The sequence below is a fragment of the Marmota monax genome, unplaced genomic scaffold (assembly GCF_021218885.2).
Source record: "Marmota monax isolate L192 unplaced genomic scaffold, Marmota_monax_Labrador192_F-V1.1 WCK01_AAM20220418_F8-fsc00171, whole genome shotgun sequence".
NCBI classification, from domain to species: Eukaryota; Metazoa; Chordata; class Mammalia; order Rodentia; family Sciuridae; genus Marmota; species Marmota monax.
This window is the reverse complement of record NW_026694658.1, coordinates 1,133,116-1,152,378: the sequence shown is the minus strand read 5'-3', so window position 1 is coordinate 1,152,378 and position 19,263 is coordinate 1,133,116. Positions and strand designations below refer to the sequence as shown.

At 41.9% G+C, this 19,263-nt stretch overlaps 3 protein-coding genes across 13 annotated transcripts in view; 2 read left to right on the top strand and 1 right to left on the bottom strand.

Annotated features, from left to right (window-relative positions):
* The window catches only part of Myo19 (myosin XIX), a 29,069-nt gene extending 25,717 nt beyond the window's left edge, over nucleotides 1-3,352 (bottom strand). For 6 of the 7 annotated variants that reach the window (XR_009224766.1, XR_009224764.1, XR_006846895.2 and 3 more), the window contains exons 1-3: nucleotides 3,207-3,342; nucleotides 2,436-2,539; nucleotides 1,040-1,185 (exon numbers count right to left, since the gene is read on the bottom strand). Coding sequence is in view for 3 of the 7 variants with exons in the window: in XM_046423174.2 (XP_046279130.1) it covers nucleotides 1,040-1,051 (12 nt within the window). In the remaining 4 variants the exon portion in view is untranslated. Of the gene's footprint in view, nucleotides 1-1,039; nucleotides 1,186-2,435; nucleotides 2,540-3,206 lie in introns of all 7 variants that reach the window. The other variant, XM_046423175.2, reaches the window with a different exon arrangement.
* A 100-nt stretch (nucleotides 3,353-3,452) lies between these two features.
* Nucleotides 3,453-7,146, top strand: Pigw (phosphatidylinositol glycan anchor biosynthesis class W). The gene is made up of 2 exons (XM_046423176.2): nucleotides 3,453-3,965; nucleotides 4,934-7,146. The coding sequence occupies exon 2, from the start codon at nucleotides 4,944-4,946 to the stop codon at nucleotides 6,456-6,458; it is 1,515 nt and encodes a 504-aa protein (XP_046279132.1). The 5' UTR covers nucleotides 3,453-3,965; nucleotides 4,934-4,943; the 3' UTR covers nucleotides 6,459-7,146.
* A 3,852-nt stretch (nucleotides 7,147-10,998) lies between these two features.
* Ggnbp2 (gametogenetin binding protein 2) overlaps nucleotides 10,999-19,263 on the top strand; it is a 34,338-nt gene continuing 26,073 nt past the window's right edge. For 2 of the 5 annotated variants that reach the window (XM_046423187.2, XM_046423185.2), the window contains exons 1-2: nucleotides 10,999-11,190; nucleotides 11,701-11,896. In XM_046423187.2, coding sequence (XP_046279143.1) covers nucleotides 11,804-11,896 — 93 coding nt within the window. In that variant the 5' untranslated portion in view covers nucleotides 10,999-11,190; nucleotides 11,701-11,803. The remainder of the gene's footprint in view (nucleotides 11,191-11,700; nucleotides 11,897-19,263) is intronic. The other 3 variants (XM_046423190.2, XM_046423189.2, XM_046423186.2) reach the window with 2 other exon arrangements.

Sequence of the window (19,263 nt, the reverse complement as noted above, 5' to 3'; positions counted from 1 at the left end):
ACGGTCCTGCCTGCTTCTTTCAAACTTCAAGCCTGTCTCATGAGCCAAACAGCAGAAAGGTCAAATGGCAGTATCTACTATAGCTTCTTTGGCTGGCCTGCCCCACACTTGGTTATATTGCTGAGTCTCAGGCATTTATCTACCTAGACCACCACTAGACCATAAATTCCTGAACAGGTACCATTTTAAACATCTGCCTCAGTCTAGTGCTGTGCAACACTTAATAAAACAAAATTTCAGCAAATATATTCTGTCATTCTCTCTGATCAGGAACTATATATGAAGAATGATACTAGTATGAGAAGACGCTTCACAGTGAAGGGTGATTTGGAATCCTATAGGCCAGAGGTGACAGTAGCTTTTTCAGAGAAGCAGAGGCCTGGAGTAAGAGGTTTCATGCACCCCATGATCCAGTAATCAGAATCCTTCTGGGGCTGGGGATGTGGCTCAAGCGGTAGCGCGCTCGCCTGGCATGCGTGCGGCCCGGGTTCGATCCTCAGCACCACATACAAACAAAGATGTTGTGTCCACCGAAAACTAAAAAATAAGTATTCAAATTCTCTCTCTCTCTCTCAAAAAAAAAAAAAAAAAAAAGAATCCTTCTGTATATCCACAGTCATTGCCCACATTTTTCACACATGCTAATCCCTTTGCCTGGACTGCTTCTTTTCCTTTTCCACTTACCTAATTCCTTCTTATTAAGACTCAGTCTCAAAGAACACTCCCAGAAAGCCTAAGGCTTCCACTGTTCTTCAACAATACATGCTGGTAGAGGCATCTCTCAGGATTCCCTCTCTGTTCACCAAAATGCCTAAGGAGTCCCTAAAGAAAAGAACTAAAAACTATAACAGAACTGATTCAAATGAGTTATCAGGAAAAGCATTAGAATACTATCTGAAGACAGAAAAGAAAAAAGGCCTTCAAGGGATCTTTCCTGTTTTTCCAGGTTAGGCCAGTGGAAGCTTCATTTGGGCAAACAAAAGATGGGAAGGTGTCTTAAGTGTGCAAAGGCCTGGGTTACAAAAGATTGAGGTTTTACCTGCTGGAGCATCCTGCTTCACTGTGGTGAGCCAGGGTCCTGGGTCGCAGGCACACGGAGTGCTAATCACCTGGTCACTGGGCCACCAGCATGGCTCTAGCAAAGGGCTCAGGTCTGGAGGGATCTCAGAGAAGTCATCCCAAAGTCTGTGGCATGAGAGAGAAGACAAGGGCCACGCACAGATGAGAGCTTCTCCAGGGTGACTCATTCCTTCTCTTCCCTCTGAGGAGGAGGAATCAAATGAGAACCAGGGCAGGTCTGGGCAGAGAGTGAGAGTCTGTCCTTTCCTTTTGCCAATTAGGGAACAGGAGAAACTTTGATGAGAGCCTCCAGAGATTCCCCAGGCTAACTGCTGATGCTTCCTTTCTAGTAAAATGTCAGGGCCAGTTTTATTACAGCTTTAGGGTTAGAGTTGTGGTGGGGATGTAAATCTTCTGGGTAAGTATGCCACAGAGGATGAAGATACGTGGGTGTCAGAAAGCCTCATGCCCTATTTTCTTCACTCTACATGGAAACATCCAATTTCAGCTGGTACGGAGGAGAGAGACTGGAGTCAACACCTGAAGCTCCAGAAAAGCTGCTATGTGAAAGGGAAATCACAGTTCAGCCATTTTCATTGGGTGTGTGACCTTGGGTAAACTATAATACCTACCTGGAACCCCCAACTTGAAAATGGGGATACATCACAAGTGGTTGTGAAGGTCAATAAAATCATGGTTTGAAAGCACCATTCAAAGTGCAAATCTGAACACACACAGAGGATAAATATTGTTAGCACTGCAAATGAGGGTTGATAATGTTAATTGGGTAGAATTCAGGTGGAATCAGTGTCAACTTCAAGGTGAGAGGAGTGTTATAAGGCTAGGCCTATGTCAGTCTCTGAAGAAAGGTAAATTATCTTCAGATTTGGAATTTCCCAGGCCTCAATACCTCGGACAAGAATAGATGAGGATAAGGGGCACCTGGAAAGGATTAATCCTGGTAGAGAGTTCTGAAGGCTCTGGATACATCTAAATTTCAAAGAACCTAGAGATAGAGACTTCCTTGGAAACTGGAAAAAGGGGTAGAAAGGGGCAGCATGATTATGTTGGACACCTTTACTCTGAACACTGACAGTACCCCTCCAAGAGACAGCCACGCACAGGTCTCTAGAGGCTCAAGGAGAACAAAGCTCCCTAAACTGAAAGCTCATCTTGAGAGAGCTCCATTGGGGGAGCATACCAGGGTGTGGGGTTGGAATCCAAAGCTCACAACCCCACTACTGCAGATCACAAGAGCTACCTTATTATTTTCATTTGCAAAATGAAATAATAATAATATCCAGACCTCACAGTGCTAACTTAAGGCTCAAATAAGCTACTACCTATGAGAGCACTTAGCAAATGTTGGTTATTACCATGTAGCGTCAGCTTTTAGCTGGAGTCGTCAGATTAGAGCGGTTTTCTCCAGTTCTGCGGGCTGCTTCAGCTTGCTTGCTCAGTTCGTGGTTACCACGAATTTCTGAAAAGGGCGTGACCACAGTGGGCAGAAGGGAGTAATGAATAGGTGAAACACCAAGTCAAGGCAAGTGGCAACTTGATCACCAGCTCCTCCTCCTATCCAGCCTCAGTTTCTTTCTTGGCTCCAAGAGTAGTGGGAGGGCAGCCGCGGAGAACAGCTGAGTAAGGGTCTTGAGAGACCAGTTGGCTCCGCCCCAGGTTCCTGGCGGGAACTGGGCAATATGCCCAAGGTGCCACGGCTAAGATGCCGCGCCGAAAGCACCTGGCACCGGCAGAGTGTGTCCTTCCCACGAAGGTGGACGCAACCTCGGCCAGGGCGTGGCTCCCTTGACCCCTCCCGGGACCAAACGCCCCTCCCCAGTGCTTGGATAGGGCTGGGAGAGGAGCAGGCGCCGGGACCCAGTGCTGGGACTCCTCCCCCGCCCCGCGCAGGCAAGGTGGAAAGTGACCGTGAAAGGTCCTTGTTTTGGGCAAGGACCGGGAGAATTGGGCTGCCTCCTCCTGGGACACGAGAATGTCAAAAAGAAAAGGGAAGATGGAAAGAAAACGGCGATTTAGAGAAGAGAGGGGAAGATGCCCCCTCTACCATGGCCCTGTAGGAAAAACTGGCCTCCCTGACCTTTCAGGGCCGCTAGAGATTTCGGATCTGGGCTGGGGGTGGCACTCACCGATCCCACGGCCCGACTGGCGAGCGTGCAGACCCCGCCCGGGCCGACTGGAAGGACGGGCGGGCTGGCGGGAAGATCCCGGGGAGGGGAGGGGAGGGAGGGAAGGAAGGAGGGGGAGGGAGGAAAGCCGGGAGCAAAAGCCCGGGAGAGAAAGTCCGCACCGCCGGATCGCAGCTGGCCCGCGGCTCTTCTGGTTAAGTGGCCGGGAGCCCGCCGGCTCCTCCCCTGGGGCGGGGCGCGCACACGCGACGCGGGGCGCACGTGGCCTGGGGGGTCCCGCCTGCGGGCTCCACCAGGGACTACTCGAAACCCTAGGGTAGAAGCGGGTGTTACGGCAGCCTCCGTTCCGGGGGTCTGGGCATGGGGAACACGTGTGCCTGGGCCCGTTTGGTGGAGGTCGCCGTAGCCAAGCGTCACGCGGTTTCCTGGAACCCGATTTCCCTGACAGGGCTTCGCTGTGGGGTCTGAGGGGCCGGGATGAGGCGCATCACGCGCCTTTCCCGCTCCTCTCACTGACCCGCCCATGGCCACGACTCGAGTGTCTGGGCTGCAGAAGCCCTACAGAGGACAGGCGTAAGGAGCCGGCGGGGCGGGGAAACATGCGACATCCGGCTGGGCCGCGCGGAATTTGCCGCTCGGAAGAGTAGGCCCCGGCCGGAAGCGCCGCTCGGAAGGCGGAAGCAGCGGGCTCCATGGGAGCCTGCTTCTCTGGCGGCGCGGACGACCCTCCTGCAGGGACGCCTGCAGCACCTGGAGCAGGTGAGGTAAAAGGGCAGGGCATGGCGGTGGCGGGCGTCTCTCAGGAAAAGGACTTGTGCAGGCTGACCGATTCGGACCGGTTAAGGTGATACTGTTGCAGGACCCGACAGGCCTTAATGCGCGCATATACCCATTTAATTAATATGGTTCTTGTTTGGCGAACAAAAGTGTTCTTCCAGTGTGCCACCTTTGAGACGTTGATAAGTGGCAGAGAGGTGTTCTTTATGCCTTTAAAAAGAAGCCGCTAGGGCTGGGGTTGTGGCTCAGTGGTAGAGCGCTCGCCTAGCATGTGTGGGGCCCTGGGTTCGATCCTCAGCACTACAGAAAAATCAAATAAAGGTATTGTGTCCACCTGCAACTAAAAAATATATATTTTTTTAAAGCAGCAGCTAGCCCTTGTATATGCAGCGTGATGCATCTTAACCTGAAAATATGGCTGCCCGTTAAATGAGGGAAGGAGCAACCTGGGGCTCAGGAAGTCTCGCCCTTTGTTCCAGAGGCTGTAGGTACAGAGGTTCTCAACAGAAACTAGTGACCTCAACTACAAAGTGTACTTACAGCTTCTCTCCCTCTTCCTGTGGTTTAAAGTGATTAGTCATGTGTATACAATGTTCATTAAACAGTGTAGAGTACTATGCGCTGTCCTAGAAATTTCTGCCTTTGATGCCAGTCTTACAGTTTGATCCCCAGTTCACCTTTGTGAGTGTATACTGAGAAGAGCTTTCCACCAATAATTTCTCTCTTGTATGACATGCCTATCCTACTGCATCCATGTTGGCAACTTACCACAGTCCTTGGAAGGGGAATCATCACAAGTCTTAGGTTCTGCACCTGATTTGAAATCACTAGGGCCTAAAGTTTGGCTCTGAAATCTGGAAATGAGTAAAATTAAATTGGGTACATATGTATGCCGATTTCTGAAGAATGTTGCTTTCCACAATTCTATATCTTTGCTCTTGTTTTCACAGGAAGGGAAAAATGTCTCAAAAACAGATGAAAGAAGCTTTTGTCAGTAACCTCAATGGAACCAGCGTGTTGGAAATCAACCAGGGCTTGTGCTTTCCTGCATTCTGTATCCTGTGCAGAGGGCTCCTGCTCATTTTCTCACAGCACTTGTGTTCCTTTTCACATACCTGGAGAACTCGATTCTTCATTGACTTTGTTGTCTTAATAGTTCCCCTGGTGTACACTTTGACCATTTTGCCTTCAATTATCCTTCCTGAGCATATCACTATATTGATCTGTTGCGGAGGGCTGCTGCTCTATCAAATTTACCAAAGGAGAACTTGCTATGCCAGAATGCCTGCCCAGAAAATCCTTGAAAAATTCATGAAAATCAGTCTAGAATCAGAATACAATCCAGCCATTACCTATTACCGTGTAATTAACAGTATATTTACAGCTATTGCCATTTTGGCTGTGGACTTCCCACTTTTTCCCAGAAGATTTGCCAAAACTGAGCTCTATGGAACAGGGGCAATGGATTTGGGAGTAGGCAGCTTTGTTTTTGGGACTGCAATGGTTTGTCCAGAGGTCAGGAGAAAATATACCAAAGGGTCCAGATTTTATTATCTTACAAAATCATTGTACTCTTCTTGGCCATTATTCTTCCTGGGACTAGGACGGTTAATTGTTATAAAATCCATAGGCTATCAGGAACATTTAACTGAGTATGGAGTTCACTGGAACTTTTTCTTTACCATAATAGTTGTGAAACTGATAACATCATTGCTTTTAATGATTATTCCCCTAAGTAAATCCTGGATGGTGGCAGTCAGCATTGCCATGTTATACCAGCTAGCCCTTGACTTTACCCCCCTGAGGAGGTTAATTTTATATGGCACTGATGGCAGTGACTCAAGGGTTGGTTTCTTAAATGCCAACCGAGAAGGAATAATCTCTAATTTGGGGTATGTGGCGATATATATGGCTGGCGTACAAACAGGGTTACATATTCTTAAGAATAGAACACATATCAAAGACTGGTTCAAAGTAGCATGTTGTCTTCTACTAGCAGCTATTAGCCTCTTCATCTCTCTCTACATACTTCAAGTAAATGTAGAAGCAGTGTCCCGAAGAATGGCCAATTTAGCCTTTTGTGTGTGGATAGTTGCTTCTAGCCTGATCCTTCTTAGTTCTTTAGTATTGAGTGATATAATTTTGAGTTTTGCCAAATTTCTAGTTAAAGGGGCTCTAGTACCATGTTCTTGGAAACTTACCCAAGCATCTTCTACAAATAAAAAGCATTCAGACTCTCTAGTCCCAGAAGCTGAAAGAAAAGAATCCAGTCTTTGTTTAATCACAGCTCTGAACAGAAACCAGCTGATTTTTTTCTTGCTGTCAAATATAACAACTGGTCTGATCAACCTAACAGTAGATACATTACACAGCAGTACCTCATGGGCCTTATTTTTACTCAAACTCTATATGTTTACTAACTGTTTAATTATATATTTACTTAATTTGCAAGGTAAAACTATAAAATTTTGGTAATCAGTAGTGACAGGATGATATTTGAGCAACATGATTTTAATAGGGAAGAATAAGTGTGGAGAAAATCTGCTGTTAGCAACCCAGTCTTAATCATACTTTGTTATAAAGAATTCCAATCCTCTATGAAAGTATTTTTTTTTTCTTGTATTGGGGATTGAACCCAGGACATTTTTACCACCGAGCTACATCCTTAGTGCTTTTTAAAATTTTGAGACGGGGTCTTGCTAGGTTGCTAAAGCTGAACTTGAACTTGTGATCCTCCTGCTTCATCCTCCCAAGTTGGGATCATAGGCATGTGCCACCATGCCTGGCTTATATTTTTTTTATTTGTACTTTTTAGAGATGGGGTTTCTATGTTGCTTAGGCTGGGCTCCAATTTGAGATCCTTCTGCCTCAGCCTCCTGAGTAGCTGGGTTTATAAGCATGTACCATTGCACCTGGCTGCTTCATTAATGCATCTCAAAATTACATAAAACACCAATGAGGAAGAAATACAGACTTCTGATTTGTTAGAGTTTATTTATTAAATGCCAGTATTTTAAAGAAACTTCACAGTTTTGACGCTTGGAAGATTGGACAGTGAGAACTTATTTTCCAAAAACTTCGCATTTGCCAGTCTATTTTTGATTGTACTACTTTTTATAGTGTTTGTTAATTGAAATGTTTATATTAAAATATTTCAGTATGAGCTGTGGACTGTCAATACTCCTTTACTGCTTAACTTTAGTCTTTTAATAAAGCCTAGGAATAAGAAGTTTAAATCAAATACTTATGAAATCAGAAAATAAATGCTCCAAAGAATAGACTATATTGTATGATGTAGCTTGCACCATAATTATGAAACAATTTTTGCTTTCAAATATTTTAGCCTAGTTTGTGCTTGGGAGACAATGATAAAACATTTCCTGGTGTCTTGGGGCTTGCAATGTAGTTGGGGAAAACACATTAAACAACTGAACTGTTAAGTGATTTTAAAAAAAAGTATAGGTGGCCTTGAGTATCAAACCAAGACCCCATTTAGTACGGAATCAAAGTTGATGTGTGGGATAAATTTATCTGTGTCTGAGGGATGGGGGTGGTGTGGGGGACAGTAAAACAGCAGAGAGTATTCCAGATAGGATGAATCTTTCAGCAAAAGTCCATGAGGAGGAGGGAATCCAGCATATCAATAGAAAGAAGGCTGGAACTCAAGAAAAGGGAAGATGTGGGCAGTGAGCTGGAGAAGGTAGCAAGGAAGATCACTGACTATGTTAAAGGGAAAAGAACCAGTGGGAAAAGCGAAAGTCATCAACTGCCTGGTTTACTTTAGTAAAACTACGGTTATACTGTTCTAATGTCTGAGATTTGGAGTCATGTTCATAAGTCTACTCCAAGTAGACCTATGCTCAAAATCTAAAATTTTAAGAATCCTAAAAATCCTTAGTTTCCAGTTCTAATGTTCTATGCATATCATTTAGAGGGGGCAAAAAATCAATTACAATTTGCCTATAATTCCATTTTCAAGTAGAAATCTGACTACTACAAAAATAGCTAAGGGATGGTCAGAAAGAAGTTTATATTTGGTAAGCAATTTGGATTATTTATATAGTGTAGAACAGCTGGAACTTCCCCTAACATTAAATTTTAGATCACTGTTTTAATTTGTTGCTTCTGGAATTAGTTAAAAAATGTTTTACAGTGCTTGGGATTGGACTCAGGTCCTCTTGAATGCTAGGAAAGTTCTCTTACTGAGGTATAGCCCCAGTCCCCAAATTTATTTTAATATATGTTTTAAATGTGACTATCATACTATTAGTTCATTTCAAATTGTTACATGTATGGCTAATTTAACATTAAGGTGGCACTTTATATTTGCTAATTACAACCGATTACATTTGGAGTTAATGTATTATTGAGATGAATTTTCCCCAAAAGAAATCAGTATGTGGAATAGTTATAGAGCTATTAAAATAAAAACCAGATTTTATTTTCAATTAAAAAGTAAGACTTTTGAAGTTCAATCAACAATATTACAGTATGTAAATTAAGCAGGACTAGGAAAGGGGACTGGTTTTCCTGCTAACTATGTCACAGAGCCAATACTCCACAATTTATCTGCTCAAGCAATCAGAGGAGGGGAGAAATGCTCAACCATATTATTTGCTCATTTAGAAAAAGTAATTTAAAGTAAGTTGTAACTTTATGAGTATGTTTTATAATTGGTCTGTTTCTTTTTCTCACTAATTGGTCCTTCATACTTTTCTAGGTCTTACATGTCTCTAGGTTTAGGTCTCCCCCCTCCCCTTTGGTACTGGGGATTGAACTCAGGGTCCCTTAACCATTGAGCCACATCCCCAGTCCTTTTTTTATATTTTATTTAGAGACAGGGTATCGCTGAGTTGCTTAGGCTGGCTTTGAACTTGCATTCCTCCTGTCTCAGTCTCTGGCTTCAGTTTACATCTTGGTTGTTACATATACTGAATCATACAAGAACAAAGTGTACTGTTTTTTTCCACCACACTTTCAGTTCTGAAAGTCATGTAAGAAAAAGCTAATGAAATAGCATTTATAAAAATGAGAATTGGTATGCAAAGCCACATACCTGATTCTAGTTTACAGAAGAAAAAGATCAGCAATGATTTACTGGGTTCTAATGTATCAGGATAGATGCTTATGATACAAACAGAAAATAAGACAAAGACCCTGCCTTCAAGGAGCTTACATTCTAACTTGTGAATATTATTTTCCTTAAAAATTATTTAAGGGAAATTGTTTCTTTTCTTTCTTTCCTTTTTGCAGTACCAGGGATTCAATCAGGGGTGCTCTACCACTAGCATATGAACTATATCCCCAACCCTTTTGTAAAATTTGAGAAAGGGTCTCACTAATTTGCTGAGGCTGGCCTCAAATTTGTGATTCTCCTGCCTTTGCCTCCTGTGTAGCTGGGATTACACATATTTGCCACTGCACCCTGCATGTGTTTCTATTTTTGACAGGACATCCTCCTAATGTCAGCGCATGAAAAAGAAAATTTATAAATCCTCAGATTTGGACAACTAGTAATTTAAATGTATTTGACATTTACTACCACATCAAACAATGTAGATATCAGTGAAAACAATACAAAGTATTCTAATCAACTATCATTTTTTTTGCTAGTATCTGGTGTGTGTTTAGTAATGAACATAATTAAAATTGGCTACTACATCTTCAGCTTTTCATTCTCAAACATAATCCAAATGAAGTTTAACATTAATTGGTAGTGTCTAAAGGAGCACTTCTAGAAAAGCCACAATATTTTTCTTGAATGTTTTTACATAAAACACGATTCTCTAAAAATGTCCAAATTTTGACTATGTTCTCTGAACTGTCTGAAGCCACACTCACATCCTATATGCTTAATGGATTTAAGCTAATGATCCACTGTTCTTTCCTAACATGGTGAAGGTATAAAATACCTTTGGGACTTAACAATGGTTCTTCCAGTTTATTATGTCACCTACCTTAACAGTGACCACACAATGTCATTAAGTCAACATGGCTAAGGATGCATTATGGGGTATTTTTATTGTTGTGAATTTCTTAGACTTCGTGTGATGACCAAAATACTTTTTAAAGGTCAGTAACAGCTCTAGCTCATTCTACCAGGACGCATAGATCTGTCCTAAAGATTAATCAGTTGTAATTGTAGCAAATGGCTCTATCCTTAAAAATCATCAAGACTTTCATAGGCAAGATACTTCCCAACAACTATTCTGGCTTTACAACAAGCATTAATGACTGCAAGGTAGGAACTGAGTACATGGCAGTGGGCTGCTTCTGGAAGATGGTAAGGGAAGGGCCTTTGGCCATCACCGGTACTTTGCCCAAGGGAATCCCTAAGTTAACATTAACTCAGCTTAATTAGTTCCTTTGGCCAGGCCACCTACAAAAGCCACTGTGCAGTCTAATATGCTTCTAGTGCAACAACAAAAAACCTGTCAGCACATGAGTATTTTTCGTTACTCCTCACCCCCTGGCAGGATTTCGATGAGTCCGTGAAATAGTAATGCGGCTGCCCGGGATGAATCAGGGTTGGCAGGGCCCTTTCCTCCTCCGATCTTCCTGTCGTGGAAGGCGACCTAGTGGTCAAGAGCCTGGAAACCAAGGCCAGAGTTTGTCTCTGAGCGCCCATTTGCTTTCCCTCACTGTCGTTGTCCGCTTTTGCTGGCCAAGGAAGCCTCAGTTTACCACTTACCCAAGTCCTCACTGGGTCTCGACCCGTGGGTCGGCCTGGAGTCTGCTACATTTGGCTCCCTTTACTCCAGGCCCCGGGGAGAGCTGTTCCCAGTACCGCGCAGAAGGGGACTGAGGTTTAGATCTACATAATCCTCGTACCAGCACTATTTTGGGTTTATTTAAGTATCTAAACTCGGGGAGCACCCACCGTCTCTCATATCGTCTCCTCTGCGAGGATTTCGAAGTCAGCGACCAGAGAACAGCGGCCTGTAGTCTCGCGATAAGAGGCGGGGCCCCGCCCGGAGTTCTGGGTCCCTCCCTGCTCCACTCTCCCCACGTCCCCCTCCTTCCTCCCCCACTCCCCGTGGCGCGAGCGGCTGACTGAGCCTGGAGAGGAAACGGCATTCGGAGCCGCACTCCCTCCCCGGCCGGCCCTGACGCGGGCCTCGTCAGCCGGTAACGGGGAGCAGTGGGGGTCAGGGAGGCGACCGCGAAAACGGTGAAGGTCAGAACCGGGAACCTTCCTCCGCGAAGGGTGAGGAAAGGGTCTGGGCCTGCCCCCACCCCGTCTCCGCAGAGCTGAGGCGGGGTCGACCCCTCCCAGGGGCGGGGTCGCGCTGGGCAACTGCAGCCTGGGGACTGACTGGGCGGGGCGCAGCGAGAGGGGAGAAAGGGTCAGCTGTGGGCTGAGGGCATCCCTGCGGCGGGAAGCGGGGAGTGGGCTGTGGAGCCGAAGCCGGGTGTTAAGAGTCCTGGAGCCTGGACTCCAGTGACGGGCAGGGAAGCCCCCTGGCCAGCGGATCCTTTCCGCCTCTCCTTTGGACCCTGACTGGAGGCCGGCGGGCGGGGGGGGGGAGGGAGGCAGAGCGGCGCGAGGGGGCGGGTCCCGGTGCTACTTGGCGCTGATTGGCTGAGCACGTGTGGAATCGGGTGATGGGAAACGCAGCGCGGCTCTCCGGTCCCCTCCAGCTCCGCGCCCTCCCCCCCGTGGCGAATGTGCTGCGCGGCGGCGGGTGCTTACGCTCGCGGGGTTTGGCTGTTGCAGGCAGGAGCTGGGAGGAGGCGGAGGCGGCAGCGGCAGCGGCAGGAGCAGCAGCGGCGGCAGCTGGGAGGAGGTGGTGACGGTGGCAACGGCAGCGTCGGGGACGATGGCGCGACTGGTGGCAGTGTGCAGGGACGGGGAGGAGGAGTTCCCCTTCGAGAGGAGGCAGATTCCCCTCTACATAGACGACACACTCACGGTGAGCGGGCCGGGCCGGGCTGGGCCCGCTGCTCCCCTGGCAGCTGTTTCCCCTCCTTCCCCTCCCCCAGGCCGAGCGCTGCGCACTGGAGAAAGAGTGTGTTGCAACTCCTAGGCGAGGCCTTCTCTCCGGCAGGCCCCGTAAACTCGCCTTTGCAGTGGGTCTCTTGGCACCCTTTGCCTGCCCCAAGCCTAGTGTTCCGAACGCATTTGGAGCCCCTCTTCCAAGGTTTTCCTTCCTTTTTGAACCTTCTCGCGTTACCCTTTCCTTTCAGGAGACGCTGCTTTTGGCAACGCACGCTCCTTACAGAGGGTTTGAAGGATCTTAGGTGTTTAGGGCCTATCCCTTACAGAAACCACCTACCCTCAGGGAGACTTAATTATCTGGAAATGTCGCAGCTGCATTGCTACCTGTATTTTTTTAATTTTAATACCATAGCTCTCACTATATGAGCATAATTACCGAGGGCAGACTGACATGCTCTTACTCAGTGTAGATTCCACTAGAATGATTCGATGTCGTTGTAAGTAGTCTCGTTGCCTGATACATGAAAACTCCTGAAATGATTGTGTTGCTAGGCCATGACTCTTCAAAATGGGTTTTCTTGGCATTAGTTCTTTAGTTTACAGGTAGATTAAAAAAAAATTTTTTTTTAAAGCATAAGACTAATATAAAAAAGCTGATTGCTTATCTGGAGTATAAAGACTCGGTCCTGGGTAGGTGTTTTTTTTTTTTTCTTCCCCTCCTCTTTCTTTTTTTAATAGGAGTTGTTGGTGGTATAGCTTTGCCCACCCTCTGCCCTCTATTTCTATACTATTTCCTTTAAAAGGAAATGGCAGAAATTTGAATTGAATCTGAACAGGAAATGAGTGCAGTTGCTTGTCACTATTAAGAAATGAAATGAACCTTTTCTGAATAGCTCTTGAAATCTGCACTTTGATGATGCTGAAGCCTTGAATTAAACATTTGCCTATTTTGATAAGACTCCTTATTTTAGCACCTTTGACTTTTTTGCCATTCAAGGGCAATTGATCAGTTTTCTTCCTGGAAAAATATTTTTTTTCTTTTGCACTTATCTACTGAAGGTTTTCACATTTTATATAAAATGCAAGTCATTGTAGAGATGCCAGTCTATGCCTTTCTTTTTGCCAATATCAATTAAGACTTGTTAGAGCTGCAGTACTTTTAAAAGAGCTATTGAATGACTTTAATTTGTTAGAACTTTTCAAGCAAAAGCATCTATAATTATCCAAGTCCTTTTTTTCCCCCTCCCTTCATGGAGAAAGCATGATTTGGCCTGACATAAAGTAAATAGAATTTGTGTTGATGCTTTAGAAATTACTTGTATGTCCTGGTTATGATGGTTTCTGCATTTTTTGCATTAGGAGTGTAATGGACTTTTATTTTATTCTTTTTTTTTTATTTTTATTTTTTTGAGCTGGATGTCTCATTGTGTTGCCTAGGATGGTCTCAAACTCATAGGCTAAAGAAATCCTCCTGAGTAACTGGGACTACAGGCACATTCACCCCTGCCAGCTCTGGACTTGTATTTTAAATAGTTAAAAAAGAAAAATAGCACTTTTGATCAAATTAAATGATGCCTTTCTCAGTGTGAAAACTCTTGACATCAAGAGTTTATTTGTTGATAATTTTTTTTTCCTAATCGCCCTCTTCAACATAAACACTTCAGAGGCACAGTTTGAACCTTGTAGGTTTATTTCCCAGAATGGCTTTTTTAAAAAAAAACAAAACTTTTTTTTAAATCCTATGGACTTAAATATAAGATACTCTTTTGGTATCTTGAGTATATAATGTTAAAACATGGGGAAAAATATTGTAAATTTTGAGTATTTATAAAATTCTAAGATACTGTTCTCTCCTTATGATCACTCTTAATGTGAGTGCAGCACATTAATACACCTGTCATCTAGCACTTTAAAGTAACCAATATATATGATGCATTTTCCATAATGATATGAATTTCAAAATTTTCCGTAGAAAAAAGATGTAACCTTGCACTGTGGTTTAGTATGATGATTACTTCACATTGCACTGGATGGTTGAGTTTTGCTTTTATTGTTCTGTGTACTTGTAGCCAAGACAAATAAATTTTAAGCTTTTTATAAAAATGATATTTTATTTTGGGCAATTATTTTTTGAATAGGTTTTTATCCCTAGGGAATGAGTTAAATTTTATTTGTCTTGGACAATTCTACAGTCTTTGAGTGCTGTTGGTAAATGAATTTTAGGGAACATTTTTGTCAAGGACATGGTATTTAGGAAAACAAGTTCCTTTCAGGACCATTCTACCAAATATCACATAAAGAGTGAATGCAGGGCAAAACACCTGTTGGTAGAGAACTGTGAAGAGGAAGTGAAGACGTCTTGCCTGAGGTTTATGCTCTGCATTGGCCCGTTGATAGTTTGAAGGCAGTGTGTGCCTGAATTTAATGTTTGGTTTGATCTTTGTTCCTAGGGTCTAGAGGTAATGCACTGAGGAAACATTGTGTTTATTTCAAGCACAGTAGTCTTAGACTCTTGTTAACAGCTAGATGTTATTCTAGTTACAATGTTTACAGATTACAGGCAGTTACAAATTTTATCATTTTAGTAACCAGCATGCTGAAAATTCTAGCCTTAATAAACTGGTGATTTTAACTTGTATTTATAAAATGAAATTAAGAAACTTGTGTATGAAGAAGTCTCCTCTTTTATGTTATATCCACATTAAAAAGATTCCTGTGGTAGTTTAGTGGTTTTGAACACTTGAGTATAGTACTGATATAAATGTATTGGAGAAAAATCCCAAGTAAGTAAACTGGTGGAATGCTTAGGAAAGTGTTGACGTAGGTAGCCAAATGCTGTTCAGTGTTACTAGCTGATTAGAGATACCTTTGAAGAATTATAGTTTCTTAAGCAAATAGTTTTAAAAGAACTAGTGTAGTCAAAAGGCACTCTCCTTATAAAATCTTGAAAAATAACCACAAATTACCCTTAATCCTACTCCCCAGAGATTAGCAGCATTTGATAGAATTTCACTTTTATGAAATATAGATACAGAGTTATCTTTTGTAACATTCTGTAACTTTCTTTCACTAAATGTAATAATGAGAGCACTGTAGTTTCTCATTCTTTTTTTGTTTTGAGATGGAGGTCTTGCTGTGTTACCCAGGCTGATCTCAGACTCCTGGATTCAAGTGATACTTCTGCCCCCCAAATACTGGGACTATAGGCTGAGCCATCACACTAGGCTTTTTGTCATTTTTAAACTTTTTTTTTGAGACAGATTCTCACTAAATTGCTTAGAGCCTCACTAAGTTGCTGAGGCTGGCCAGGAACGTGTGATCCTTTTGCCTCAGCCTTCCAAGTTGCTGGGATTACAGGTGTTTGCCACATACCCAGCTTTCTTTAACATTTTTAATGATTGTGTAGTATGTTGTATGATATTCCATAATTTAATCATCATTCCATTATGGAACATAGAAGAGGTTCTAGTTTTTGCTATGAATAATACTGTAAGGATAGAAATAATGAGTTAAATCTTTGCATTAAAGTCCCCCCACCCCCTTAGGCTTTTGGAAGCAGAATTACTAGATTGGAGGATAAGAACACAAGGTCTGGGTGCATATTGTCCTGGTGCTATAATATTTTTGGAAAACAGTTTACCATTCCAATTCAAATCAGTCTAAATAGGCTAAAAACCATGATAAGAATTTTTTAACTGTCTGAGACTTTAAAAGAAGGGTAGCATATGGGGAGTCATGGGGATAAGGTGTTTGGCAATTGTTAAAAGTTTAGTAGTTAATTTTTTTCAACACTTGATTTAATATTTAATTTTACCAGAGGTATTGGATATTACAAATGTTTGTGAATGCAGAAGTAACAGTGAAATCAAAGTGACAATTTTGATAAATACAAACTTAAATACTATTGGTTAGAGCTTGTGAGAATGAGCTAAAAACGGATTTTTTTTTTTTTTTTTTTATGGTCAGGAAAAACCAGGACAGATACTTAAGAGTGAAAGTGGATAATGGATTCAATAAACTTTACAAAGTGGTAATTGCAGCCCAATGACTTGTTCTATTTTTGGCTAGCTAGGATAGGCAACCTCATCATGAAGCTGAATATTAGTGATTCCTCTGTGAAACCACACCTGAAATACTTTACAAGACACTTTTCCTTTAGGTAACCAAGAATCTTAGATTGAGTCAAGGAAGTAGTTTTAAATAGTGAAGAAAAATAGTGCTACTAGTCTCTTTGCCTTCCCTGTTTTCTTATTGTCATTTCTTAAGCCATTGAACAGCATATAGTGATTGACTACAAAATAGTAAGGTAAAAAGCCATTGTCCTAAACATTTGAAAGGCAAGGACAGATCAATTATTTAGGTCAGAGTCTCTAGCCAGCATGGTGTAGAGTAAGTTCAAGAACAAGAGAATATTTGGTATTATCCAAGCCAATGAAACCCAAGTGAGACACATAGTATTAGATAAGATTTGGATATTCATACTAGTTAGGTGAAAATAAAGTGATCTGAAATGAGTTTTTTTTAACTCTTACCTCTTAACAAAGGTAAGAGATATTATCCATATAATTGTAATTCTTTAAAGGTCAACTGATAAGTCTCAATATGTTAGATGTGTTCTTTGACCTATAATTTTTAAAATAATAAAAAAAAGTTGATCGGAATAGAAATAGTTCATTTATACTAAATCTAAAGTTAGAATTTCACTTAAAACAGGTTGGAGAGACTTTTGTGAGGTGGGTGCTAGAGATCAAATACTACTTCATGCATGGTAGGCAAACAAACACTCTACCAGTGAGTTATACCTACAACCCGGCCAGAGAAGTTTCAGTTTGGTTAAAAAAGTAATATTCTTTGTTTCTTAAATTGATGGGACTTTCATGTTAAAATAGTGTAGGTAATTGTCTTAAATTTTTTGTCATAGTTGCAATTGGTTTGTATTGAAATGGTATATATTTGGATTTAGTGAGTGAAAATGCAAAACAAGTGTTAGTTGCTTAAATGGTAGGTTTGGAGTGACTTGGTATGTTCTGTTGAGTTATATGGTTCTGTGAATTTAATCTCTTGCTCTTTTTTTTCTTTTAAGAACGTCTTGCTTGGGCTGGGTTTGTGGCTCAGCGGTAGAGCGCTTGCCTAGCACGGTTGAACCCGGGTTCGATCCTCAGCACCACATAAAAATAAAGGCATTGTGTTGTGTCCATCTACACCTAAAAAATAAATACTAAAAAAAATCTTTAAAAAAATTAAAGTTGCAGAGGCTGGTCTCAAACTTATGATCCTTCTGTCTCAGCCTCTCAAGTAGTTGGACCATACCTGGCTTATCCTACACCTTTTTATGACTTTATAGTTAGATTTCTTTTTTCTTTTCATGGTGCTGGAGATCAAACTAGGCGCTCACACATGCTGGGCAGGTGCTTTGCCACTTGCCTGACAGTGCATTTCTAAGTACAGTATTTGTTGTTTTGTTTTGCTTTTCCTGTACTGGGGATGGAACCCAGGACCTTGCACATGCTAGGCAAGCGATCTACTACTAAGCTATATCCCTAGTCCTTGGACCGGGATTTCTAATACCACTATTATTAATTTTTTAAAAAATTTGAGTAGGTTGTTACCTATAATAAATACATTGAACAATGTATTGTTTCGACCATTTATTTATTCAGTCTTCCTCTCCTGAATATTTAGAGCTAGAGGATTACACTAGTGACTTCAATTTTATTTGATAGTGTTGGTTTTGGTAAAACTAATACATGAAAGTGCTTGAACATACCTAGTGTGTATGAAGCTGTATTAAGTATTATTATTACTTTCATCCTTTGGAGGTGTTAATGAAGATTGAGAAAGAAATCTAGAAACAACATATTGGGATTGATAAGCCTGAAAATTGGATATTTGGTTCTTCAGATAGTGAGATTTGGACAGTTTATCTATATGTATTGAAGAAGAAACTTCCAGAACAGTAAAATCTGTTGAGATGGAAACATGTCTCTGAACATGGGATAACAATTACAGAATTGGAAGCATGGAACACTGATTTTTCCCCTAATAATAAATAGTACATGTGCATTGTAGTGAATTTAGAACACATAAAGAAAAAAGTCATGTATTGGCCTACTATCTAATCACATATATTTATTTTCTTTCTCTGTAAGATAAAATATACACATATAAAAAATGACTCATTATACATGCAGGTTTTGATCCTATGAATTATAGTATAATCTTTTGGATTGTTAAATTGATGTTTGTATTATTGTCCATTCTTTCAGGTGTGGTGTGCACCTTTAATCCCAGCAACTCAGGAGGAAGACCCTGTTAAAACAAAGAATAAAATGGTCGCTTGCCTAGCACGTGCAAGGTCCTGGGTTCCATCCCCTGTACAGGAAAAGCAAAACAAAACAAAATAAATACTGTACTTAGAAATGCACTGTCAGGCTAGTGCTCAATGGTGGAGTATCTGTTTAGCAAGTGCAAGCTTTGGGTTCAATTCTCAGGACTGGAGGGGTAAAAAAAGAATCCACTTATTTCAGTCTTCTTCATTCCTTAACAATTCAAGAAAAGATTTTGTATTTATTGCTTACATTTTCCTTTGTTGTTGATGAGGTCCTATTTATTGTTAGAACAGGTATATTTTAAATCTTTTATTTCTAATGTGGAAGGAAGAGAATGGTCTCATCCACTGAAGAAGCAGGTTTTCATGGTGTTGGATGGAGAAGGGAGAGAAGACCACATGCAGCCAAGTGGGATTTTTGTTTTTGTTGTTTTTATTTTTGATTTTGCCTTAAACAGGTCTCTCTGTCCTGATTTCACTCTTTGGGTATGTAGCAGTTTGAGGCCCTTGTCATCTGGAAATAGTTTGTTCTAGCACAGTATGTTCGATATCTTTAAAGTTGTTTTAGTTAAGATATACATGTGTTATTTTATTTCATTGTTATGAAGGTAGAAGTTTTATCCAGATTGTGTCTCTGGATTTGGGATGCTTCTGTAACTGATGACATCTTAACAGTTAAATGACTCTTGGTTGTACATTAACTGTGATTCTTCTTGAAATGTGTAGCATTACAGCACAGTGGAATTTACTAATTACTAATTCCCTTTATGTGACATACTGAAACATCCTTAAACTTTAAGCTTTATATCCTCCTTCCCCTGTTAGTGTTTTGATTTTTTTTCCCCCCCTGAGCACATCCCCAACACTTTTTATTTTTTATTTTGAGATAGGATCTCACCAAGTTGCTTGAATCTTGCAGTTGTCCCGCCTCAGCCTCCCATATCGCTGGGATTACAGGCCTGCACTGCCATGCCTTGCCAAATTTTGATATCTGAGTAACTACTTCAGTGTAC